The 26,516-nt window shown below is 59.7% G+C and overlaps 1 protein-coding gene across 1 annotated transcript; it reads left to right on the forward strand.

The window, feature by feature from the left end:
- The first annotated feature begins 2,931 nt into the window (after positions 1 to 2,931).
- LOC102049325 (uncharacterized) lies at positions 2,932 to 26,359 on the forward strand. The gene is given in 27 exon segments (XM_055726939.1): positions 2,932 to 3,061; positions 4,033 to 4,109; positions 4,235 to 4,339; positions 4,445 to 4,568; positions 5,530 to 5,664; positions 5,812 to 5,928; positions 6,101 to 6,143; positions 6,304 to 6,410; positions 6,736 to 6,854; positions 6,999 to 7,381; positions 7,384 to 7,441; positions 7,783 to 8,045; positions 8,182 to 8,253; positions 13,815 to 14,350; positions 19,904 to 19,991; positions 20,503 to 20,928; positions 21,458 to 21,581; positions 21,664 to 21,811; positions 21,896 to 22,024; positions 22,270 to 22,386; positions 22,927 to 22,972; positions 23,316 to 23,416; positions 23,497 to 23,612; positions 24,208 to 24,482; positions 25,118 to 25,229; positions 25,490 to 25,758; positions 25,924 to 26,359. Coding segments are annotated over 27 exon segments (4,314 nt in total). The 5' UTR covers positions 2,932 to 2,959; the 3' UTR covers positions 26,046 to 26,359.
- Positions 26,360 to 26,516: the final 157 nt, after the last annotated feature.

Raw genomic sequence — 26,516 nt, forward strand, 5'->3', positions numbered from 1 at the left:
GACACGTGCTCACACACATCTGCGTGGCATTTGCATGCAGGAATGCTGGCGCACAAGTGTGATGCACGTGGGGCTGCAGCTGCCAGACTTCAGCTTGGCCGTCAGCTTCTTTCCAGCCTGGGCCCCATCAGGGTGGCTGCACCGGAGCAGGCCTGACACTTTTTCCCTGTGGTTCTGCCTGCTCCCGCAGGATTTGCATTGCTTTGCTCCAAATCCATGAGTCGGACATTGCGGCTTTGCAGGGGACCTGGCAGGGATGGGACATCCCCACCTGAGTGTCCCCATGGGTAAGTGTCCCCCAGCCAGCCACACGGCACTGTCCACATCATCCCCACACATCCCGGTGCTGGCTCCTGACCAAGCAGCAAAGCCCCAAACCACCATTTTCTCCCAGTAGTTTTCCCTTTGCTGAATGCTTTTCAGCCAAAAAAATGGGAAATACAAGCGGCCAAGAGGATTTGTGTCCCACAGGAGGTGGAGATGATGCCATAGGACACTGAGACCCTTTTCTCCCCCAGCATCTAGCAAAGCAGGGAAAAAGAAAACAAATTAAAGCAAAACTTCAAATGCCCCTGCGTGTTCTTTCCAAGCCCGGTATTCCTCTGCTGGAAATGACCGCAAAAAGCTGGAGGCAGGGGATGCTTTGCTCTCCCACGCCCCTATCCCTGCATTTTGCGCCAGGGAAGCCTGAACCAGCAGCGTCACTTGCAGCCGCAAAGCGATTCTGCAGGTGGTTTGGCCAGAGCTGCCGGTGTGTGCTGGCGCGTTGGGGTTTTAACCCACTCCCGGCACTAAAACCAGGCTTTGAAAGCCGGCAGTTTTTTCAGGTGTCTTTACTCTTTGTTTAAATGTGCACATCTTGGTGACACCAGCAGGTTCGAGGGTGCGTTGCAGCATCCTGGGATCTGTGGGTTCTGCCCTTGCAAAAATCAAACCACCTTGGTCCAGAGCATGTCACCTTAAGGATGTGGACAGTGACCCATCTCTGTGGTCCGTGGACCATCCTCCTGGCACCCTTCTCTGGTTCCAGGTTTCCTGCCTGGCCCAGGGTGCCTGGCCATGCCCAGCAGATCCCCTTAAATCCATCCCCAAAGGGCTCCCATCCTCAGAGTGGGTCGGACAGAAGCAAATGGCTGCCCCACGCTATGAATTGAGACCTGGAGACTCATTGCATGAGTGGCTGCAGGCACTGGGCAGGCACAGGGTGGCATGGCTGCTCTGGGGCAGGCACCAGCATGGCCAAGCTGTCCCTGCTCCCCTGCCTCTGCATGCAGCCACATCCCTGCAGCTGGGCCCAGCAGACCCTGGTGCAGAAGGTGAAGCTTTTTGGGGCAAATGTAACCATCTGGGGGCAGGGGGGAAAGATGACCTTTTTTTCCTTCTGCTGGGCCGGCTGGCATCACTGGGGAGCTGTGCTGTCGTGGCTGGTGATGGCATGGAGGATGCCAGCTCCATCCTGGCAGTAGCATCAAACGGTAGTGTCACAGAATATCTCAAGTTGGAAGGGACCCATAATGATCAATGAGATGCGTTGCCCAGATGCTCCTTTGAACTGCGCCAGGCTTGGTGCCATGACCAGAGGTTCCAGGGACCAACCACCCTCTCAGTGAAGAACCTTTTCCTAATGGCAAACATGAACTTCTCCTGACACAGCTCCGCTCCATTTCCTTGTGTCCTGTTGCTGGTCACGGGAGAGAGGAGACCAGCACCTCCCATCTGCTGCCCCCCTTGAAGAAGCCGTAAATTGCGACGGGGTCACACCTCAGCGATGAGGGCACCCCTCAGCCTCTCTTCTTCAAGCTGAACAAGCCCAGTGACCTCAACTGCTCCTCTAAGACCCTTCACCGCCTTGGTTGCCCTGCCCCGGACACGTGCACATAGTTTGATGGCCTTATTGTGAGGCACCCAAACAGCACGCAGAACCCGAGGTGGGGTGCGGCAGGGAGGTGCGGAGTGGGACAGTCACGTCCCTTGACCAGCTCGCTGTGCTGTGCTGTGCTTGATGCCCACCAGGACACAGCTGGCCCTTTTGGCTGCCAGGGCATGCTGCTGACTCATATTCAACTTGCCATCAACCCAGAACCCCAGAGCTATTTCCATGGGGCTGCTCACCAGCCTCTCATCCCCCAGTTTGTACAGGTAACCAGGGCTACCTCATCCCATTGGGTCCTGTAGAGTCATGCACATCCAGCTGGAGCAGTGACTCTCAAACAAGTTCAGGGGCAGCTGGGAGTTTATCATCCCCCCCAGTCATGGTCTATCAACCCTGGGACCACCAGAGCCCATCATTGGTGTTGAAGATGGAGGTGAAGAGGGCATTAAACATCTCTGCTTTATCTGGGTCCCTATTCGTGAGGAGACTGACCTCTTCAAGCAATAGAGTGATGTTACCTCCAATCCTTCTGTTGCTATTAACATATTTTAAACAGCTTTTTTTGTTGTCCTTCACAGCACTGGCCAGCTTGAATGCTAATTGAGCTTTGGCCGCATGAATTTTCTCCCTACAGTAGCAAAGAGCATCCCTGTAGTCCTTCTGTGCCACCTGTCCTTGCTCCCAACATCCGCACACTCTCCTTTTCCACCTGAGTCCCAGCAGCTGATCCCTGCTCCGCCACACTGCCCTTCTGCCCTGCTGGCTGGACCTCCCACACCTGCCAAAACGTGAAGTGCTGCTCCAGACCTGGTGGCCCCGCTACAGTGCCAGTGCTGCCCAGCATGGGAGAGCAGGGGCTCCTGATGAGCCAGTGGCAGGGATAAGCTCATTAGAGACCGAAGGCTGATTATATCAGACATGCCTGGGAAGCAGGTTGCCTTTGTGCCACACCAAATTGCAGCCATCTGCCATGTCCTTGGGGTGCCAGGGATGCTCCCTCTCTGCCCTGGTCCCTTGCCAGGCTGTGAAAAAGAGAAAGCAAAAGGAAATTTAAAAGCTCTCTTGATTTAATCTGCTCATCTGCATATGAGCACTTCCTTTTCTGTCACCCCAACTGCTGCACAGGCAGAGCCGGAGCAGCCGATCCCACTGTGGTGCTGCCAACGCCAGAACTGCCCCGTGCCCAAGGTAGGGGCTTTCCTGGGGCGAGGGAGGGATGCAGGGGGCTGGCGTGGCGCTAGGGGCTTACCAGGGCACCAGGCTGCTCCCACAAAGGCAAAACCCACCTGAAGTGACCTCCATGCCCTGCAAGGGTGCGATGCCCTCGTTGGCTTGGTTGCAAAACAACCTAAGGGGGACGCGGTGGCTGTCCCTCGCTGGGGGTCAGAGGGCAGCTGTGCAGGCAGCTGCTCAATGTGCTGCCCACTGCACTGCTGCTCCTGCCCTGGGAGGCTCCAGCTGCTCTGGCATCACCAGCTTCAGCGCCTCAAAGCATCGATCCCATTGCTGCATCCACAGTAAAGCCACTTGCGCACCTGCAAGTGCACCTGCAGGATTGCACCCTGGCACCGCTGGACCCACAGCCTCTCTTCCCTGGCTGCTTTTGGTGCCGGCAGTGTTACCATGGCCGGTGTTGCTGTGCGTAGCACCGGTGCGGTCTTACAAGGGATGCAAATCTTGCTACCAGCCACCTTCCCCCAAGCCTGTGCCAGGGACGCTTCCTTCCTCCCCAGCTTGGTGCTGGCCCCCCGCCAGCAAGCCCAGGCAGAGCACGCTGCTGGCCCTTCTGGCTTGCAGGCTGCTCGCTGGGGATTTGCAGCCACGGGCTGGGATGGCAGCAAGGGCTGAGTCTTGTCCCTGGCGGCTTTACAACCTTAACGGTAAAACGGATGCAAAGGGCACCTTGCACCCTGGTCGCTGTGGCAGACAGCCGCCCTCTCGTCATCCTGCCACTAGCACAGCCACTTCATGCTTCTGGGGTGGGGCTTTGCTGCTGCAGTGGCCTTGGTGGGGCTCGGATGCTGGGGTGTTGGGAAGCTGCCGGGACCCTGTCTTTGTCCTGCAGCTGGCGTGTGGGAAAGGGCCAAGGTCCCAGGGGATGTGTGTGTGTGTTGTAGGGGTGTCCAGGGAGCTGCCCCAGTCCTGGGTGCATCTTGCAGGAGAGAGCCATGGTGATGCCCACCCCACTGCTCACTGCCCTAGTCCTCTGCCTCGCTGCCGGCATCCTGCAGGCTCAAGATAGGGATGTCTCCCATCCCAGCGCTGGGCTGGGTGCTTTGGGGGGTCATTCAGGGCTCCCCAGGCTGGCACAGGATGGGGAGTGGGGCAGGGTGCCATATGCTGAGGCTCAGCTCCCAAAACAGCTCTGTCAGAGCTGATGGAGACAATGGAGATAGAGAGAGAGCTGGACACTCTGGAGGAGGAGCTGCAGCAGGGCTGCAGCAGAGCCCACCGTGCCAGGAAGAGGTGAGGGCTGGCTCCTACCCCGCTGTCCCCTGGACCCTCCACAACCCCCAGACCCACAGAGTCTGGATGCTGCTGCACCCTGCCCTGAACACCCTCCCTGTGCAGGTTAAACCGGCTGGAGAAGCTGACCAGCTGGGGGAAGCACAACTTCACGGGCAGCATGATTGAGGCCTACGTGTTCAAGTTCATGACCGAGCACTTCAGAGGGTTAAATCTCAGCAGCAGGATGGTTGGTGCCCCCACACTGCTGGGGGTGTTCCCAGGGGATGCCCGTACCCCCAGCCCCCTCTGTCCCTCCACCCCCAGTGGGAGGTGCCAGGGGGTGCTGAGGTGGCTGACACTTGCCCATACTGGGTTTCCGTCATCCTCCAAGGATGCTTTATGTCAGCAAAGCCCTCAGAGACACGGCTCTGCTGGGGTGTTACAGGCAACTGTGGCTTCAGGTTCCCAGCGCCGTCACTGGGATAAAGCTGGGGGTTTCTAAAGCTGGGGGGCGGGCTGTGTGTGTTCTGCAGCTGAGAGCCAGGATTTCCATCCTGAAGCTCTTGTGATTTATGAAAAGGGAAGCCCTGTCTTCCACTTCCCTGCGGTGGCAAGGGAGAGTGAAACCGTGGTGGGAAATGTGCGGGGTGACTTCTGTGTCCTGGTGCAAGGGGCTTGCACGGTGGCACCACAGCACTTCCCCCGGCCATGGGGCTGCCCTGCCGGGGACACCTGACCACTCAGCCCTGAGGCTCCTATCTGCAGGACAAGGCAGGTTTGGCTGGCAGGGGTGCCTGCCTGCCAGCTGGGACCCCCCAGTCGGGATCTGGGAGCAGAGACTGTCCAAGGGAGCCTGCCAAGGTGTGAAATCCCATGGGAAAAGCATCTGACATGATGCCATCTGCCCCATGCGGGGCCGGTGGGACAGGTGTGCCCATGCATGGGTGAGAGACCCCACCCACCCACGGTCCCCCACGTGCTACGGGTTGGGAGAGCTCTGAAGCTGAGATGGGAGCAGTGCCATATTTGCGTGTCCACAGGCACCAAGGCAGAGCTGGAGCTGCTGCTGGGGCTGGGGATGCTGCAGGGCCATGCCAGGAACGGGGGTAGCTGTGCTAGGGGCTCAGCCAGGGTAGCACTCTGACACCCCCGAAGCCAGCTGAGCACAGGGGTGGATGAACCCATCTCTACCCTGCCCACTGGCACAGGACGTGAAGCTGGGTGGCGTTGGGAGGCTCCGGCATGCTATGAACTTCCCGGTGGAGCTCATGGAGGGCATCCAGGAATGGGGAGCGCAGCAGGAGCTGGTCTGCATCTACATCCACAGCCCCTGCATGTTCCAGGTGAGCTGCAGGTCCTCACATAAGCCCCCTGAGCATCCCCAGCAAGCAGCACACCTGCCCCATCACCCACCCCCTGCTGAGATGCTCAGGACGGGCAGGATGTCCTGGGGACCTGGGACTCTCCCTGCAAGCACCTGACTCTTGCAGGACACCAACAACAGCTCTGTGTTGAACAACGACGTGCTAGGAGCCTTCCTGCAGAGCAGGCGTGTGGCTGGGCTCAGCCATCCTGTGGAGATCCAGTTCTGGCATGACATGATGCTGGTGAGCAGGACTCCACTGCAAGCACAAGCTGGAGGTCCCCAGCACCAGCATTTCCCCTAGTGTTGGGGAAAAAGAGAAAGTGTCTCCTCTCTGCATTGGGACCAGGGGTTTCTGGGGTCCCCAGCGTGCAGGGAGGGTCCTCAGATCTCCCCTTCTGTCCCCTTTCTACTAGGATGCCTCCAACGCCACCTGCGTATTCTGGCTGCCTGGAGCTGGTAAGTGTGTCCATGGCCAGGACAGGGGCAATGCCAGCTCGGTGCCACCCTGAAGGCATTGCCTGTCCGCCTCCTGGGCAACCCTGGCAGGCCTCAGTGTCCCCTCAATGTCCCCATGCCCTGGCTGCTGTGCCAGCCTCCGATGGTGGCTCTCTGGCAGATGCGGGCAGCACAGGCAACTGGAGCACGGAGGGCTGCAAGACCACGCACAGGGAGGGCACCGTTATTTGCCACTGCGACCACCTCACCTACTTCGCCGTCCTGCTGGTTCACAGTCCTCCTTCCTCCTTGCCTCTTCCTCCTTTCTCTTTCTTCCTTCCCTATTTCCCTCCTTCCCACTTCCTTCTTCCCTTCTTCTCCTTCCCTCCTTCCCTCTTCCTTTCCCCTTCCTTCCATCCTTCTTCCTCTTTCCTGGAGATGGGGGGGTGGGGGTGTACAGGGTGTACAAAAGGGTACAGGCTGTATGGGGGGGGTCCTGCAGGACAGAGTGGCTGGGGCGGGGAGGTTTGCAAGCCCCCCGCTCCCTTTCCTAGCAGGTGGGTGCTGCCACGGATGCTGCCCTGGCTCAGCCCTCCTTCCCTGCTCTCAGCAGCTCCCAGCGGGCGCCCTGAGCCCGGCTCAGCTGGCATCACTCACCCACATCAGCACCATCGGCTGCTCCCTCTCAGCTGCTGCCACCCTCTGCACCTTTCTGCTCTGCTGCTTCTCCAGGTAGAGCCATGCTGTGCCATTCCGTGCTGTGCATGCCATGTAGGGCTGTGCCACGCAACCCATGCCATGCCATGCTGTGCCATGCTTTGCCATGCCATGCCAGCGAGCACCCACCAGCACCCCCTGCCCTCCCCCCTCTTACAGGCAGCAGCTGAGGGACAGCACGGCCAGGATCCACATGCACCTCCTGGCCGCGCTGCTCCTGCTCAACTGCAGCTTCCTGCTGAGCGTGCCGCTGGCTGCTGGCTCCGAGGGGCTCGGCCAGGTCACCGCTGCCCTGCTGCATGCCAGCCTGCTCTGTGCCCTGGCGTGGATGGGTGCTGAAGCCTTTCACCTCCTCCTCCTCGTCATCAAGGTCTACAACATCTACATCCAGCACTACCTCCTCAAGCTCTGCCTCCGCTTGGGGTGAGTGGGCACCTGCCCAGCCCTGCCTACCTGTGCCTGCCTGTGGCACAGCCCCTCACAGCCTGTCCCTGCACCCACAGGTCTGCCTGTGCTGGCCGTGGTGGCTGTTTTTGTCTTCAAGGAGATACATATGGGTACCATGTCATCAGCACCCCTGAAAGCTACAGGAACATGACTATGTGAGTGAAGGGGGCTGCCAGCTCCCCTGGGCATCCTGTGGACCCTGGGCACCCCAGGGACAGCATGCACCCTGGGCACCCCAGGGACAGCATAGATTGCAGGCACAGCATGCACCCTGGGCATGCCAGGCACCCTGGGCACATGGGGCACCCCAGGGTATGCATGGCGCCAGCAGGAGCTAGTCGTAGCTCTGCTGAGTGCCACTTTTCGGTGAGCTTGGCTCTGCCAGCTGCCCACCTCCATCTTGCTGCGTGCGGGGCACCTGCTGCCATGCCTATCCTGCACCCAGATCCTTTGCAAGGGTGCTGGCCCTTGTCCCCAGGAAAGTCCTCTTTGCCAGGTGCTGGCTCACCAGCCTGCCAGCCTATTATGCCACCCTCTGCTATGCTGGCCTTATCCTGCTCTTCAACATGCTGGTGCTGGGGAGGGTGCTGATGATACTGCGGAGGATCCGGCGGCAGAAGGGGCAGGCAAGGAAGGACTGGGTGACAGTGCTGGGGCTCACCTGCCTGCTGGGCACCACTTGGGGTCTGGCCTTCTTCAGCTTTGGTGTCTTCTTCGTGCCCCAGCTCTACCTCTTCACCATCCTCAACTCCCTGCAAGGTCAGTGGGGGAGGGGTGTTGGGGGATGGGCACCCTGTGGGTTGGGAGCAGCAGGGTCCTTGTCACCTTCCTGCTCCTCTCAGGGGCTTGGTGCACCCATGGCAGTAACCGCATTTTCACACACACCCCCCCCCAGGTCTCTTCATCTGCCTCTGCTACATCACCGTGCACGGCCGGAGCAAGCCGGGCTCCGTCAGCAACACCTCCGGCTGAGGCGCCTCGGCACCGGGTGGGGGGCTGCCAGGGGAGCTCGGGAGCAGCACCTGGGCTGCAAAGCGGGATTTCTGGGTGGGGGGAGCCGCCTGCTGCTGGGGGGCTGTGCCGCTGTGCTCCCCTGGGGACCCGTGCCAGCCCCGGGCACCCTGCGGCTCACAGCCCCTCCACTGACCCACACGGACTTCTGCTGCGCAGGGCAGGCGCGTCTCATTAAAAGTGCTGTTTAATTGCTGATGCGCGTCTCCTCCACCGCTGGAAGAGCAGGGCGGCTTTGGCCGGGTCCCGCAGCCACCCGCTGCCACCTGCCACCCCGGCCCCGCGGCGGGCAGCCACCCGGTCACCCGGTCACCCCGGCCCCGCGGCGGGCGCCACGCGCTGCCCTGGCCTGTCCTTAGCGAAGGTCCCGCTAGATGGCACGAGGGTTTCGAAGATGGTCCCGGCTCCGCGCTGCGCCACGGCAGGGCCGTGCGGTGAGCCGTGCTCGGTAGCGGTGCCGGTGAGCCGTGCCGGTGAGCAGCGCCCGGTACCCGTGCCGGTGAGCCGTGCCGGTGAGCAGCGCTCGGTACCCGTGCCGGTGAGCCGTGCCGGTGAGCAGCGCCCGGTACCCGTGCCGGTGAGCCGTGCCGGTGAGCAGCGCCCGGTACCCGTGCCGGTGAGCCGTGCCGGTGAGCAGCGCCCGGTACCCGTGCCGGTGAGCCGTGCCGGTGAGCAGCGCTCGGTAACCGTGCCGGTGAGCCGTGCCGGTGAGCAGCGCCCGGTACCCGTGCCGGTGAGCCGTGCCGGTGAGCAGCGCCCGGTACCCGTGCCGGTGAGCCGTGCCGGTGAGCAGCGCTCGGTAACCCTGCCGGTGAGCCGTGCCGGTGAGCAGCGCCCGGTACCCGTGCCGGTGAGCTGTGCCGGTGAGCAGCGCTCGGTAACCCTGCCGGTGAGCTGTGCCGGTGAGCAGCGCCCGGTACCCGTGCCGGTGAGCCGTGCCGGTGAGCAGCGCTCGGTAACCGTGCCAGTGGGCGGTACAGAGGAGCCCTCTGACAGCCGGTAGGGGACATCTGAGCTCCCTGGGGGAGCTGCCAACCTGCGTCTCACAAGGAACAGGCAGAAGTGCGGGCTCTCCGGCTACATCCCCCCAACCCATTTGGTGCCTCCACGGCTGTGGGCTGCCAAGCGTGGCTGCAAGGCCATGGCACCCCCAAACTCTTCCCAACCCCAGGTTTTCACTCATGACAGGACCCCACCAAAAGCCCTCCTACTCATCCCAAAGCCAGCAGGGTGGTGGAAGCCACCAGCATCACTGAGCTGGTGGGCAAATGGGCAAGCAGGGCTTCAGCTGGGTGTTGGGCAGACGTGCTGGTGCAGAGGAGAGGGTGGGAAGTGAGTAAGGGAGCCAGTAACTCCTTACTCCCACTCCCTCTCCCACTTAGGGAGGCAGACCCCAAGCAGAGCTCCTCGACGTGACCAAACAGTTTATCAGCGTTTAAGCAGCCCAGCCTGCAGGAAATAAATAGCGAGGACAAATTGCAGGGACTAAAATCATCATTTGGAGACGACGAGTCAGCCCTGAGCCCCTGGTGCATCCCCATACACCAGGCATAACCTGGAACTGCACCTGTGGTTTTGCATTTTCTGGTGCCTGAGATTTTGGAGCTGGGCATCCTCCTCTACCTGCAGGGATGCAGAGCAGCATCACAGTGTGGTGATGCTGGCATGGCCACAAATCCACTTGTGACAGTGGGATCCCCACTGTTGCCATGCTTGTAGCTTGCAGAGTGCGCCAATGAGGTGCCAGTTGCTGCCCATTTCTGGTCCTACGGCGGGGGACTGGGCATCGCCAGGCAGCCTCACGGGGTGACACACTGCCTGTCTCTGCCCTCCTGTGCTGCTCTGCTGAGCAGCATTTCACTATCTGGCTGCTTCCCAGAGCCTGGGTCTGGGCAGTGAAGGAAGCTGCTGGCTATTGTTCTTTGTTCCATGCACAAAGGGCAGCCAGCGCCACCGAGTTTCCATCCCTCCCGCTGGTGGCCAGGACAAAAGCCCGTCCCGCCGGGGCTGCGTGCCCCTGCCTCCCAGCCTACCGGGCACCACGATGCCCCCAGCTCGCGGGCATGCTCCTGCCGCGTGACGATGAGCTGTGCATGTCTCACCGCTCCTGCGGCTGACTTCAGCTATTAAATAAGAAGCCTGAGGGTTTGGTGAGATGCCAAGTGTCCAGCTTGTCCCCCATGAGCCCCACTGTGGGAGAGCTGCATCCTGGCCGTGGCAGCTCCAGCCCCCAAGTTGCTCCTGGCATGTGCTTTCTGTGCCCCTTCTCCCCAGCTCGAGATTTTGGGGCTTGCGGCATGAGTCACGCCTGCTGCCAGTGCCTGCGTATGACCAGCGTGTGAATACACCTTGTTCCGGTATCCAGTGGCGTCTGGAAAACAATTGTTTGGTGGTTGCCTCCCAGCACCAGGAACACGGAACCCTCGGGGCATGGTGGCTCCCGAGGAATGCAGCCTGTTGGGGACCCGTGGGATGTGATGGTCCCCAGGGAGCTGAGCCCATTGCTGGCAACTGGCAGCAGAAAAGGCTCTTTTTCCACCCTGTCACAGCCAGGAGTGGGGTCCAAATACTCTCCGATGTCCCCTGGGAGCGCAGGATGGGATCCGGCCTCCCAGCACTCCCAGTGCCCCACAGCACCAGGGCTGGCTTGCCCCAGCCCCAGGTCACAGTGGGCCCCTCTAACCTCCCAAGGAGAAATAATCCTATTTACCTTTCCCTGTGCCTTATCGGAGGAGAGGCCAGTGCCACGCTGCCAGAGGGGTTGTGCCGTCCTCTTTTCCCCAGAACAGGTGGCTTGGGGTCACCACGGTGCCTTCAGGCTCCAGTGCCAGCCCTAGCCCCAGGGGGAAAGCTCTAGCATTATTGCAAATTCTCCCAATTTTGGGGAAACAAGCAGCCAGAGAAGAGTCTAAATCCATTTGGGGATGGAAGGTTGGGGGCAGACCTTAGCTCCATTTATGGACCCACCTTTGGGACTTGGCTGCTGGGGAACAGATGAGCCTGGCTCTCACACCCCATGGGATCATCCTCACTCGATGCTTGTGCAAATACCCCGGGGACCAATTTTCCTCCAGACTCTCTGACATCGTTGCAGGTTTATTTGCAAAGCCGAGCCTAAACAAATAAATTTGGTTTATTGCTTTCTCTACAGTTGGGTTTTACAGCCCTGGCACCTGGTGAGTGGCTGTTGTTGTTGCTGTCTCATGGAGAAACCCCGATGTGGGGTGGGGGGACCTACCTCCCTATTTCGGGAGCAAGGCTGAGGGAGGTGGAGTGGCAGTGATGGGGGAGCAGGAGCACCTACAGCCGCTCAAGGCAGCAGTGAGGCTTCCTTGGGCTCCCTGCCACCGCCAGCCTCTGAGGTTCCCAAGGCTGTCCTGGCATTGCTCACTGGATTTGGATGGAGGACTTCTAGTCATCTCCTCCCACCAGCACTTCTCTGCTTCATCATCCTCATCCTCACCCTCCTCCTCCGCCCACCAGAGCTGGGCTGGTTGCACCCCTCTGGGAGCACCATGGTCTCCCAGGGGGCTTTCAGGGGGGCCGTGGCACCCTGGGCTGGGGCTGCCAGCGCTGGGCGGCTCACCCTGGGCCCCCAGCGGCGCGGGGCACCCTCTGTCTGGGCTTGCTGCACCCGGCGGGAGGTGCTGAGCCTGCCGCACCCTGCCCACCCCGGCACGCTGCCACTCGCCTGCTGCCACTGCCAGCTTGTAGGAAGTTTTAGTTTTTTTCAGAAGTTTTAGGGTTCTTCTGGAGCTTTTAGGAACTATTAGGGGTTTTAGTAACTTTTAGGGCTTTTAGGAACTTTAAAGATTTCTAGGAGCTTTTAGGAGTGTTTAGGAACTTCAAAGTTTTTAGGAGCTTTTAGGGCTTTTAATATTTTTAGGAACTGTTAGGGATTTTAGTAACTTTTAGGGCTTTTAGGAACTTCAAGGATTTCTAGGAGCTTTTAGGATTTTTAGGAACTATTAGGGGGTTTAGTAAATTTTAGGGCTTTTAGGAGCTTTAAGGATTTCTAGGAGCTTTTAGGAACTTTGAGGGTTTTTAGGAACTTTAAGCTGTTGAGGAACTTTTAGGGTGTTAGGAGCTCTTAGGGCTTATAGAAACTTTAAGGGGTTTTAGGATCTTTCAGGAACTTTTAGGACGTTAGAAGCTTTAAGGGTATTAGGACCTTTTAGGGTTTTCAGGAACTGTTGGGGCTTTGAGGAACTACTCAGCTTGAGCAATAAATCTTTATCAGGCCCTGGCCTGAGCCCAAGGGGGAATGTCCCTTGATGGGACAACACAAAGATTTCCTCCTCTCCATGCTCAGCCAGTGTCTTTGAAGACAGCAGCAAGGCCTGCTGATTTACAGATAATCCTGGTAACAGCAACAAGTGCAGGCGTCAACCTAAAAATAACTCCTGATAACGTCAAGTGCAGACAAACGACTCTTTGTTCCATAAACAGCGGCAAAAAAATGGCCTAAAACGTCCTTTCTTCACCCGGACAGGGGGTCTGCACCTGATACACACACACACACACACACACACACACACACACCCCCCCGCAGGAGGGCCTGATCCTACGGGAGCCACCACTGGATTCAGCAGCGTTATTCCCGAGAGGCGGATTTACGGCATTTCCTGAAGGAGCTGGTCGGGATGACCCGCAGCAGGAGCCTTGGCTCCGCGCGATGCTCCTGCGGCTCTGGCTGCCATGAGTGTCCATTGCAGAGCCAGCCCTGCTCCCCGCGCTGCGGGCACATTCGGGCTTCAAAGGCGGCCTTGTTAGCCACGGTTCAGCCGCGTGATCCGCTTCCCGTGGGAGCCTCGTCCCGGTCCCGTGGGAGCCAGGGAAATGTGGGGCTTGGATCTGGACACTGAAGCAGGCTGGGGGGTCGAGAGGAGCATGCGCGATATCCCCCACGCCGGGGGTCCCAGTGCAGCTGTGGCATCTCCAGCCACTTTTTATTTTCATCATCTTCCCTGCCAGGGTGGGAGGTTGTTTCCACCCTTCCTCCAGCAGAAAGAAAAGTCTCATTCAAGGCACTGAAAGTCTCTGCAAGAGTAACTATTTACACAGGGCACTTCCCGGGGCCCCCCAGCCCCCCCCACTCCGGATCTCACGGGCACACAGAGCCGGCCTCGCCACGGGGTCCAATGGCGAGGGGCAGCGCGCCCTTCGCCAGCCTCGGGATGGGTGGTGGGAGCCGGGGGTCGCATCCAGGCTCCACAGCCCACATCCCAGCCCACCTCCTCCGGAGATGTGCCATGGGGGGCACGGTGGACCCCCTATCCAGCTCCCCCCGGTTCAGGCCTGGCCTCCTTGCCCGGCTTCCCACCTCCCCCGTTTCCTAGAGGGCGCGGGCCGGGGTTCACGGGGACACTCCGTCCCAGCTGCGTTCCCATTAATTGTTATTTTTTAATCTCATTCACCGCCCGGATGCCCGCCGCCTGGATGCCCGCCAGCCCGGAGCTGAAGGGCGACGGGATGGGGCACCCCCCCGCTCCCGGCTGGCCCCGGCCGGGCATTGAGCCCCGAGCCCCGTGTGCTCCCAGTGCCGGTGCCGGTGCCGGCCGGGCGGGGTGATGCAGCCCGGTGCTCCCAGCCCGGTGCTCCCAGGCAAAGTCGGACTGAGCCGGGCCGAGGTGAGCCCGGCAGGTGCCGTGACCGAGGGCTGGTGGCCCCGCGGCAGGCGCGGCGATGCCGGGGGGTCTCGCAGCGGTCGGTGCGGCGCAGCTCGGCCCGGTCCCGCCCCGCTGAGTCACCGCCCGCCGGGGGCGGGCCCGCGCCGAGCCCCGCCGCGCCGCGCCGTGCCGGGCTGGGTTGGGCTGCCAGGTGCCGAGCCCCGCCGAGCCGGGCGGTGCCGAGCCGCCGCGCCGGGCCTCCCCGACCCCCGCCCCCCCGCCCCCGAGCCTCCCCGACCCCCCCCCGAGCCCCGCCGACCGCCGCCGAGCCGAGCCCCGCCGGCGCGCCCAGCCCGACCCGGGCACAGGTACCGGGGGCAGCGGCGGGGGAGGGCGGAGGAGCGGGGGGGTCCGATGTTTGCTTTTGGGATCCCAAAGGCCACGGTAAGGAGCGCTGCCCAGCACGGCCTTAGTGGGGATACTGGGAGGGGATGCTGCGGGGTCCTCGGTGCGGGCGGGGAGGCGGCCGGGGCAGGAGGCACCCTCTGGGTGCGGGGGTGAGCGGGGTGGGGGTCTGTCAGCCCTAGGGCTAGCCCAGTAGTACTGGGAGGGCACTGGGGCTGTGTGGCTGGGACTGGTGCCACTGGGCAGCACCCTGGGGTGCTTAGTTGGCTGGTGGGGCAGGGGGCAGCCTGGCTGGCTGGAACCGAGGGGTGCTCGCTCCATGGGGTCCTGGGCGCACCCTGCTGTGGTGGGTGCAGGGACATTTTGCCACCCCGTCTTCATCCAGGCGGGGACCATGGGTCTGTGCTCGTGGCTGTGGTGTGAGTTGTCTGGTGAAGCCCCCATCCCTGCTAAAAGGGGCTCACCCTCGCCTGCCCTGCCGCCCCTCGCCTCTGCCCCGGAGCCAGGCTGAATTCCCAGGCCACAGAGCCATGAAGCCCCCCGAGCCACCCGGGACCAGCTGCTCCCGGCTGCTGCCAGCCGCACAGCTGAGCTCCGCAAAAACCCCGCCGCCGCTTCCACCCCGGGGGAACCACCCGCACACCCCATTCCTCCTCCTCCCACCTGGCGGAGGGCGCAGCATCCCCCTGGGACCGCCAGCATGTCTCTACTGGGTGATCTCCCTCCCCTAAAATGCCTGTTGGGGGGATTCCTCCTGCAACATCTCAGCTTGCTGCTGCCGGTCCTGGCATGCTGATGCGGGATGCTCTGGGTGCTCCCTGCCTGCAAGCTGCCTGGACTGCCCCTCCAGAGGGACCAGCAAAACCCAGCAAGGCCAGCTGGAGAATTGAAATTAAGTCTCCTGGAATAACCCCCTGGCAGCAAGTCCAAATGGCTGTTGAGGAGGGAAGGCAGCCAAAGCTCGTTTCATGGTCCGAGGGCTGCAGTAGCCCCCCTCCAAGCTCCACTGCCAGCAGGGAGCCAGGAGCGTTTTGGAGATGGGGGTGGGGGTTGGGGGGCAAATCCTTTAAGCCCGGTACCGCCGCCACAGCGGGTTTTGCTGTGCCCCTTGCTGGGTTTGCAGCTCCCATGTGAATTAAGCCAAGGACTAAAAATGCTGCATACTTGGTTGCAGTCCAGCTCCTAATCCTGTTGGCCCGGGGGCTGCTATTCGCAGAGCAACAGGTTTGCAAGCAACTGCACGTTGCCAGGATGCGGACCCCCGGGGCTTGCTGTCCCCACACCTTGCAGTGGCACCCATGGGTGTTGGAGGGGTGTGGTGCTGCGGTCTTTGCAGACAGTGGGGCTGGGTGGCTTGTGGTGTGCCAGTGCCTGCACGGTACCAGCTGGGTGACAGCCTGTCCATGCCTGCTTTTTGGGAGGGCTCCGACCCGCCAACTCCTTTCCCATCAGCTTACCGACAGCTGTGGTTTGGTGGGAATCCGCTGGGCGGGGGGCACGGCCTCTTACCTGGCTCCGTGGGTGCTGCAGACTTCACCCTGGCTGCGCTTGGCTTTTCTACAGCTGGAAAAGCCTGCAAGGACCAGGTTCGCCCTTGCTGGGCTCCAGACTGGCTGCTTTCTTTGCCAAATGCCTGGGAGCTTGATTTGGGGTGGTCCTGTGCTGCTCTGCACTGCCCTGTACCTCCCTTCCGCAGCACCCCCGGTGCGGGCAGGCAATGGGGACCTTGCCCGTGCGGAGGGGGAACGGGACCCGGGAGGGGATGGGGTGTTTTGGGAGCCATTTAAACCCAGCGGGGTGGTTTGGGTGGAGGGAAGGTACAAGCCCACCTGCAGGAGAAGGCCGAGGGGTTGTTCCTGAGGAAGGCTGAGCAGTGGGAGTGCACTGTGAGGATGGCTGGCTGTACCCCTGAGGCCAGTGGCATGGTGCGGGGTGCTGGGGGAGCGATCTGCAGCATTTCATGGCAGCCCTCAATTTGCCACAGGTGTACCTGGTCCTTTGCAGCCCCTGCTGAAGCTGCAGGCTTTGTGTGCCACTGAACTGGATGCCGTGTTGCCCAGGCACTGAAGGAAGTGCTGGTTTAGTTCACTGCAGTATTTCTGTCTGTGATGTTTTTTAGGAAATGGTGTGGGTTTTTTTTTTAATATTGAACATTGAGTTCTAGCTTTAAGCAAATGCTCCATCTTGAGAGCCTCAGGCACCAGCAACCAGCCTGTGCCAGCCTCCCCTTGGCTCTCCCCATGCCTGCTTGGGAAGGGGCGGTTGCCAGTGGCTGGTGAAGGACAGATCTGGCACGGAGCTGTGCTGCTCCCGTGGGAAACTTTACTGGGTCTGGTTTTGTCCTGTTGGCAAAACTCAGCTTGCAGGTGCTGGGTCCTGTGTGCAACCCCACAGCCCGGGAAAGCTGAACCACTGTGCCCATCTCGCGGCACCAGCTTGGCACAGCCGGGCCGCTGGTGCAGCGCAGCTGCTGCCCAGCTCCTTGGGCATTAAACGAATGTGCCGGGTCGGACCCTGCCGCCCACTGGTGACTGGAAAGGCTCGCATGCCAATGCCATGAATAACGTGCGGGCACGGGCTGCTGGCCAAGGTCAAGTGCATTTTCTGAAGCACCCGGGTGACCAGTGTTGGGGCATCCCCTTTGCCCGGGGCGGGGGTCCCTACTGGGGGCAGCTCCAGCGCCAGGGCACATCACCTGTTGTCCCTATGATGGGGGCTGGTTGTGCAAAGCTGTTCTGTGTCTTGGAGAGCCCATCCTGGCTTGCCTCTCTGTGCCTCAGTTTCCCTATCTGGTTCCCAAGTCCTTGACTGGGTAACAGGCTGCGTGTGATGAGCTGTGGGCTCGTTAGCATCTTGAGCAACAGAGCGTCTGTATATTTTCCTAATGGACCTGCAAGGAAAACAGAGCTAAAAGTCCCTGTATCTCCCTGTTTCCGGTGTTTGTTTGAGATGTCAAAGCACCTTCCCTTCTCCTCGGGAAAAACGTCACGTTCAAAAGCCACGTGCCACCTCCAAAAGCTTAAATACCTGCTGCCAAGTCACCCAGAGAGCAGTAAGGTGGTAGTAAACACTGGGTGTTTGGTTTTTTTTTTTTTTTCCTGTGGTTTTTTTTGGGTGTTTTTTTCCCCCATTTGCCTACAGGTTTAGAGGCCGTGATATTTTCCTCCTCTTTTCTTTACAAGACCAGCTTGTTCTTTTAATGGCAATGGGAGGTTACAAAGTGATGCCTGGGGCTGAGCCTCCCTCTGTGCTGGCGGCAAGGGAGCCTGCTCCAGACTGCTTAGCCCTGGCGCTGTGCCCACCACCTCTTTTTACGTGATCTGGCTGATTTTATGGCCAAAACAGGAGTTTTTCTATGTGGTATTGTTCTTGGAGGAGCTCAGCCCCCTGGCTCTGGCTGGGGCAATGTGTAAAGCCATCCTGCCTCGGGGATGATGGAGTGGAGGTAGGGTTGGTGCCGGAGGGGGGGTGTCTCTGCTTGGTCATTGCAACAGCGTGGGGCTTTTCAAAACTGGTGACACTAGGGAGATGCCCTACTGCCACCCTGGGATGGGAGGGAAGATGGTGGGGCAGGATCTGGGCCCAGCATGGGCTCCATGCATCTGGCTCCCTCTGGTGCCGCTTATCACGCACGATGGGAACCGTGTTTTCCCACTGTGAAACCATTTTCGGGGAATTTTCTCTTGCTATTGTTCGTCTCAGGAAACAGCAATCAGCGTCGGGGCAAGTGGGACCATATAGGGCTTGGAGGGGAAATACCAGTCCCCCCACCCACATCCCCACAGGGATTTCTGGTCCCCATTGAGTAACGGCTGAAAGGGGCTGATCCTGTCCTCTAGTCACCCCAATAAAATCCGAAAGATGCCAGTGCAGCAGGAGGGGCTGAAGCCTCGTTGGGATTCAGCATTCCCCATCCAGAGGAGATGCTTTCCCAGCATGCCGGCACTTTGCCATGACAATGCAGTTGGCATTCGTGTGCTGCGCTGTTGCTTTTGAGCGATCCAGGTGTTTCTCATCATCACCGGTGTTTTGCCACCCCAGATCCAGGCTTTTCACATACATGTGCGTGATTCCCAAGTGTACAGCAAGGCACCAGGGTGCCAGCCCCATCCACATCCACCTGCCGCCGCCAAGTTGTGCCTGTGCTGTACCCTCCCAGCCCACACTGGGAAACCTTGTTAGTGTCACGCTCAATTACACACATGGCAGCAGGTTAATTAACAACCGAAAATCTTCCTCTTTTTCAATGAACTGCTGCAAGAAGCAGAGGGGGAGGGACGGGGAGGGGGCTGTGCCCACGGTGATGCATGGGCACAGGACGTGCCCTGAGTCTGTGCTGGCCGGAGGAACCTTCAGAAGCCTGGTCTGGTGGAAGAAACCTGCCAACAGGGACACTGAGTTTTCAAGCAAGCAATTTTCCCCCAGCCTTCCCGTCTGATGACCCCTGGGTGCCTGGGAGAGTTCATGAGCCTTTGCAGGTGATACTGGTGGGTGCCCTGGCACCTGCCTGCAGCAGACAAAACAGGACTCAGCCACCGGGTGGGTTTCAAGAAGGATGCTTTGAGAGCAGCACAGAAGTGGGATGGAGCGGTGGCAAACTGGGTGCCAGTTTGCCTTTGGGCATTGGTGAGTGTTTAACTCTGCTGGCTGGTCTGGTAACCTGCACCAATGCTGTCCTGCTCTGCGGGGGGCTTCTGCTGGCTGCTGGACCTTGGCAGGATGGGTGCCACCAGTCTTAACCCATTGCTGGAGTGACAGCAGGGTGAGGAGGAAGAGAAGCTTGGCGCATTGCAGAAGCGCCAGAGATGTGGTTTGTGGCATGGGGAAGGTGGAAGGCATGACAGGAGGGGCTGCAGGTGCAAAGGCTGTGGCTGGGTAGAGACCATGAGTGCGGTGGCACCCTGGGGTGCTCGGCACTTGTCTGGGTGAGGATCACAGGAGCCCCGCATGCGTATGAAGACAAAGAAAAGGGTGATGGAGCGGAGTGCAGGATGAAGGGCTGGGGAAAGAGGCTGCAGAGAATTTTTCTGGCTGGTTGTGGGGGACAGAAGGGGTTTTGGCAGCTGTAGTTGCTGTGTTGGCATCTCCAGCATGAGCCTGGGAGAGCCTGTTTCTGCCAGGCTGGAAAGACAGAGCAGTTTGCAACATGCCTGGCTCCTCAGCTAATCTGCAGGAGCTGAAAGCACTCAAGAAAATAATTTCAGGGCTGGTGAATTAGGAAACCACTGTTTCCTTCTGTTCCTATCGCTCGCTATAAGAAGCCAAGACCCAAAGCGAGAGGTGAGCAGGGAGCGGAAGAGGGGAATCCTCCCATGCTGGCTCGTTGGTGGCTGGCCCCTGTGCCAGGGCGGTGGGGCACCCTCTCCATGCCGGGAGCCCGAGGACCCCACTGCTAGCCTCCTCCGGCCTTCCAGCCCCACAGCTGGGTGGGATGCCCAGTGCTCGTGGCTCCTCCTGGTAGCAGGGGCACTGGGGAGCCGGTGACACCAGCCAGCATCCCACCGGCACAGCCTTTGCTCTCTGTCCCCTGACCCCAAGGTATGGGTGACACCTAAATAACTCACACGGCCCCTTTCCTCTGTACCCTTCCAGGCTCTGTTTTCTCCTCGGAGGCCAAGGCAAAGCAGAGAGCCGCCCGGGATGAAGGTCCTCCTCCTGCTCCTTCTCTACCCCCTCCAAGGTAGGTCGGCTCAACTGTGTCCTGCCCTGGGACCGTGAGCCAGGTTTGGGCTGCTGAAAGTAATTGGCAGCCTCAAAAAATTGGCTGGGGGGCACCGAGGGGCGTTTGCAGCCGTGGCTTCCACAGAGGTGAAACGTCTTGTGGGCTGATGTGTCTCTGGGTGGGTCTCTGGGCCGGATGGGTCCTTTCTAGGGAAAGGAGATGGGCTCCATCCATCCCTTCTGGGGCTGGAGAAGTCCTCTGTCAGTCTCTGCCAACGCGGGTGGTGGCAGCGGGGAGAGGGTGGCCCTGAGTGGTGGAGGTCCTGCTGCTCCAGGAGCCCTGGCAAATCCTCTCAGTGCGGCCAGGGGCACGTCAGGGAGGTGGCCAATGTCATACAGCCTGTCCAGGACAGAAGCAGCATGTCTGGGGCAGGGAACCTGGCGTGGCACGTGTGACAGGGGCTGCAGGGTGCAGCGTTTGCGGGGGTGGCTGCCTCTCCAGCTGAACTCTGTGCACTTGTGCAATGCAGGGGTGAGAGCCAGTGGCCTCCGGGAAGAGGATTTCCGCTTCTGCGGTGACCGAAACCAGACCCAGAACAGCTCCGTCATCTACGAGCATGGCCCTGCCACCATCTCCATCGAGAACACGGCCCAGGCGCTGATAATAAAAAGGCCCTTTTCGCCAAACAGGAGAAACTCTTACTACAAGTACGGCTTGCCCCCCGCTTTGGGCAGGTACCGCTTCTGTGTCTACTGGTTCAAGGCCAACAGGACGCTGCAGCTGGCGTACGGGAAGCAGAGCTTCCTCCTGGGGGGGGACCCCTCCAGCAGCATCACCTGGGGGAAGGAGAGTCGGAAGACTGAAAGAACCAGCATGTCCATCTTCAGTGTGTCCTACATCTCAAAGGGTGGGAAGAACACCTCCCTTGACAGCGCATCTGAATACTTCTTCCCTGGTAAAGGCAATTCAATGTGACTTTAATGAAATAAAGGGTTCATTTCATCCCCACCCCGTTCTCTAGCCATCAGCAGAGCATTGGTGATGTCCCAGTATACAGCAGAGCGTGATGGTGTGAAGACACAGCTGAAGGGTGGTGGAAGGGGACATGGGTTCGCTTGAAGAAGCCCAGAGGCAGGCCCAGTACCCAGGCTCCCTGAAGATGAAGATGGAGATTTTTAAAAGTGTTTTGCCCCCTCAAATCCTGGGGAACTGTGGGCTTTGCGGAGGTGCACGAGGGTCCCATCTGCACTGCTAGGCACTAGCTAGCCTCAGCTAACTTGGTCCTAGTGGCCTTGGTGGGAGCCAAACTCTGGGTGGCAGGAGAAGCCCTTTGGGTTGGGGTCTTTGTCAGCTCCCCAGGCCTGAGGCCACCTTGAAGACCTCTGCTGTCTGCTCCCACCAGGGCTGTGCCCAGTTAGTTTGGGGCATGAGGAAGCCAGCTCTTCCCGTGAGTTTCATGGTGTTTCCTTCTGTGTGCCCATCAGCCTCTCCAGAGAGCGTGCCCGTCTGGGAGGAAGACGTGGAGGAGCAGCTCACCGCCTTGGACAGCCTCATTGCCCAGCCCCTGGCGCTGGCTGTGGGAGCTGTGGAGCAGCAGACACTTCGGCGGTGAGTTCCTGGCTCGCGCTGTTCTCACTGCCACCAACGTGGTGCCCACTGCACACTCTTCACTGTGCCCCTTCCCCAACAGCAAACTTGGGGAGCTGGAGAAGACACTGGCCAAGGTGGAGCTTGAAGGGCAGAACCAGACCTTTGGGAAGGCCACTGTGCATGCGACCGTCCTGAGGGTCCCCCCCACTCAGGCTCCTCAGCACCTGGCCTTTGCTTCCCAAAGAGAGGTGGGTCCTGGGCAGCCTGCCCTGGTGGTCTTGGCCCAGCAGCATCCTCTCCCAGGCTCTGTCCTGACAAGTCTCTCCTTGCAGGAGAGTGGAGAGGTCCATGGGTTCATGGTGGACCTGCCAGGCAGCCTGTTCATGGTGGTGAAGGAGAGGGAAGAGATGGTGGAGCACAGGGTGCTCCTCATGGACATCAACAGCCAGACCATGTTCCAGGTAATGCCCATGGGTGTGGCATGGTGGGGTGCCCCCACCGTGCCAGGGGCTCCGGTGGTACAGGGCAGCAGGGATGCAGCCCAGAGCAGCGTGCTGGTGCTTGCTTAGAGAAGGTGCTTCAAAGATGAGCTAGAAGCTTGACAGGGAAAGAGGCATGGGACCTCCTTCTTGGGGACTCTCACCTGCTTCATGCCTGGCAGCTCTCCCTTGCTCTGCTGCCACTGCCTCCTCTTCTTCTCCAACAGGATGAAAACAGCAGCTATGTCCTGGGTGACAAGGTGGTCGGCATCTCCCTGGTGGACATGGTGGTGGCCAACCTCTCCGACCCAGTGGTCCTCACTTTCTTCCATGACCAGCTGCCGGTAGGTGGGGAAACAGCCTCATTGAGCCTGACCCCACCAGGAATGAGGGGGCAAGGAGGGCTCAGGCCCTGCCGGCTTAGAAAGTGGTCACAAGCCAGCAGGTCCATGCCTTTGGCCTGCCTGTACAGGGTCTGCTACATCTTCTGGGGCTGTATCGCCATCGTGGCTTCACTGTGTGCACTGGTGGTGGCACTGCCTGCACCTGCCCAGGAGATGCTGCTTTGCAGATGTGTCACCTTCCGGCACAATCTCCAGGCCTTGGTGACACTTTGGCTTAACAGTCCCTTGGCTCATTCGTGGCCCTGCCAGGCACCTGCTCAAAGCTGAACCCCTTGTTTGAGAAAGGGGACCTGGGAGGAGGTATCTGCTCCAGGAGCTGCCAAGAGAACAGTCTCTGCCTGGAGCCTGCTCCTATGATACGGGACAGTTTGTCTCCTGAGACTGTCTCTCCTGCCCCGTGTTCTCCCCTATCAGATGTGCTGGCCAGGCAACAAACCGACAGCTGCATCCTGACAGGGGCCCACGGTTTTGTCATTGCAGAGCAATGTGACCCCGCTGTGCGTCTTCTGGCAGGAGGACACCACGGGTGAGTGCTCCTGCACCGGGCTGTGAAGCCAGGCGCTGCCTTTGCTCCTTTTGCAGGGAACCACAGACCTGCTGGTGGGGATAGAAGTCACTCTGCACCTCCCCTCCTCTATAAACCTTTCCCACGGGGCTGACCTCAGGTTTTTCCCTCTATAGCCAACCTAAGAGCTTTTTCCTGATGCTGAGAGTGCTATCTGAGCACGTGTGCTTGGCCTGGGACAAGCTGGGACCCCTGCTTTTGTCCTCCCCCCTTGCCATGGACACCTTGTCCTGACCTGAAGATCCACAGGCCCAAAGCAGCCGCTCCTGCTGCTCACCAGATGCTCTCCCTTTCCCTTGTGCAGTCGGCTCTGGGTACTGGGACAGCTATGGCTGTACGACGGTGACGGGGGGCAGACAGACAGACTGCAGATGCAACCACCTCACCTACTTTGCCGTGCTGATGGTGGGTAGCACCTTCCCACAGCTCTCTGCATCGTTCCCACTGGCTGTTCTTCCTCACTCTTTCTTGTTCCTCCTCCTCAGGTACCCTCCCCGGAGATCACCTACATACACAGGGATTACCTGAGCATCATAACCTACGTTGGCTGCCTGATCTCAGCTCTGGCGTCCATTTGCACCATCTTCTTCCTCTACTTCAGGTACAGTCTGACAGTTCATCCCATGCTCTCTGTCTGCGTCCCGTCTATTGTCTCTGCCCCTGGCTGGGCACAAGTTCTCCAAGCGCAGATGGTTTGAGTAGAAGCATGATGAAGGAGATGTGCTTGAAGAAAGCAGAGTTCTCTCCAGAAACCACCCCCTTGGTCAAGTGTCCTGCAGGGTGCTCAAAAACACTGGCTGTTTTCAGTGGTTTTGGAAAATCAGCTGGGTGGTTGTTACGGATCTGGCAAGCAGAAGCCTGCAAAGATCTTTTCAAGGGTGCGGTGAAGAACATAAGTGTCTCCTCCTGAGTCGTGTCACTGATCCTACATGGATGATTTGGAGTTGAAATGATGTTGCTCCCTACCCCGCCATTGTCTTGACCTGAAATGCCGAGTCAGCTGCAGGGACCTGAATTTGCACATGCAACAAGCAGTCCCACCCCTAGGGTTGGGCTCTTGGCTCCTGACACCACCAGAGGGTCTCCTGGATCTTCTGGCTGGGGTGACTTGCTCCGTGCAGAGCTGTGGGGTGTTGTGGGGCACCAGGGATACTGGCCAGGCATGGTGATGAGGTCTCCCCTGCTCAATTCTCCAGAAGCAAGCAGCGAGACCAGATCACAAGCATGCACATCCACATGAACCTGCTGGCTGCCATCTTCCTCCTGGACGTCAACTTCCTCATCTCCGAGCACTTGGCTTCCAGCAGCAGCGAGGCAGTCTGCAGAGCCGGGGGGCTGTTCCTGCACTTCTCCCTCCTGAGCTGCCTCACCTGGATGGGCATCGAGGGCTACAACCTCTACCGGCTTGTGATCGAAGTCTTCAATGCCTACCATGACCACTTCCTTCTCAAGCTCTGCCTGGTGGGCTGGGGTGAGCATGGGGAGGCAGAGGCACGGGCCATGGGGTGGAGGGGCACCCGGTTAGGTCTTTCCCACCATAAACAGTGACTGGATGGGGGGTGGAGATGCAGGCGTGGAGGAGTAGATGTTTGAAGGCAGAGGGGTCTCTCTGTCGAGAGACTCAGTGGAGAAGGAGACTCGATGGCTGAGAGCAGAAGCTGGCGCTGGAGAAAGGGTGGGTCGCCCTGGGGGACATCCAACAAAGGAGTCACGTGAAAGCCACTGCTTGGGCTCTTTAAATAGGAATGGGATCCTTTTGTTCTGAAAGGAACATCCAGGACAGCGCAGGGAGATAGACTTGGTGCAGGAAGCACACACACGTCTCTGCCGTGCTTTGGGCAGGAGGCCGTGGTAGGAAGCTCTCGTGATCTTTTGTGGTCCGGGGCCTAAAACTCCACAGCCCCGGGAGACCCCCGGCTGAGGTCAGTGCAGCACAGCTCACTCCCAGGCCAGGGCCGGTGACAGGCACCCCTGTGTGCTCCATCCTCAGTTCCCCCTTGGGAAGGGTTGGTTTGTGCTCTATATGGGGAGGTAGGGACAAGTTGGACTTCCAAGTCCAAAGCTGAGGGACTAGGGTGGCCGCTTCACTCTGTTCTTGCCACCCAGGACTCCCCTTCTTCTGTGTGATGCTGATCTTCCTGGCCAGCTGGACCAACTATGGCCCCTTCTCCATTCCTGTCTATGAATCTGCTAGTGGCAAATCCACCAATGCAACCATGTAAGTCACGGGCAATGGGTTGCCTGGTCCCTGGTCTTAGATTAAGTCAACTTTTCTAGGCCTTCACCCATGTCCTACAGGATTTTTTTAGCTCACCTGTGGCTTTTCTGGGACTTTCTGGTGGTGGGGGAACCCCCTTCCCTGTTCAACTAAGCTGGGCGCTGTGTTTGCACCACACCTTCGTGCTTCCCCCATCCCCTCCAACTCATGTCCCCGTGGGATGACGCAGCGTAACACTCTGCCCTTTCTCCTTCCTCCAGCTGCTGGATCACGAGCTCCCTGATCCATAACGTCGTGAACCTGGGTTTCTTCAGCCTGGTGTTCCTCTTCAACTCGGTCATGCTGGGGGCCATGGTCCGGGAGATCCTCCGGCAGAACAAGAAAGGCCACAAGCTCAAGCACGTCCTAGCCCTCTTTGGGCTGAGCATCCTGCTGGGCATCCCCTGGGCTCTGATCTTCTTCTCCTTCACCTCCGGCATCTTCTGCCTTGTGTCCCTCTACATCTTCACCATCATCAACTCCCTCCAAGGTGAGCCTGGAACACTGGACTTCTCCAAAAGGCACCAGGGCCTTCACAGGCTGTTGGTGGGGTGGTGACGGGGTATGAGAGGAGCTGTCGCTGGCTGGCTGGCTGGCTCTCAGCTGCTGTGGGTCCCTTGAGGGGGTTCACCTACCCTTCTCCCTCCTCACCCAGGTTTCCTCATCTTCCTCTGGTACTGGACCATGGTGCTGCAGGCGAGAAAGTCCCCTGACTCGCAGAGCAGCTCTGACAGCGTCAAACTGCAGCCCAACAGCAGCCAGAGCCACCTTGGCTGAGCTCCCGCTGGCCACGCTGGCCACGCTGCGCCGTGCCAGGGCTCCCCGCGTGGAGGGTGGCTGGGGGAAGGACTGACGCCGTCCGCTGTGCTACTGCACCTGCCTGGTGGGGCTGCTAGAGCCCAGGGACCCTGGTGGTCACCGAGATGGTCCTTCCCCCATGAAGATGGAATCACTGCCCCTGCTACACCCTCTAGCAGCTGAAATCATCTATTTTTGTTATTTTGTTGTATGTCTATTTTTGGATGGTGTGGAAGTTTAATGAGCGCACCTGCGCACTAGACTTGTGCCCATTAAAGTAGTTCCTGCTCGGAGCGCGGCTGGCTGGGGTCTCTCTGCTGGGTGCGTGTTGGCGGGCTCTCCAGTGGGATCCCCCCCTCGGCCAGGGTTGTCTCATTCCTGGGGCAGGACCCGGTGTTTGACCCCGCAGGATCCTGCCGAGCCAGGACCAGTAACGTGCTCTGACCAGTG

This window comes from Falco cherrug, chromosome 14 (genome assembly GCF_023634085.1).
Source record: "Falco cherrug isolate bFalChe1 chromosome 14, bFalChe1.pri, whole genome shotgun sequence".
NCBI lineage: Eukaryota > Metazoa > Chordata > Aves > Falconiformes > Falconidae > Falco > Falco cherrug.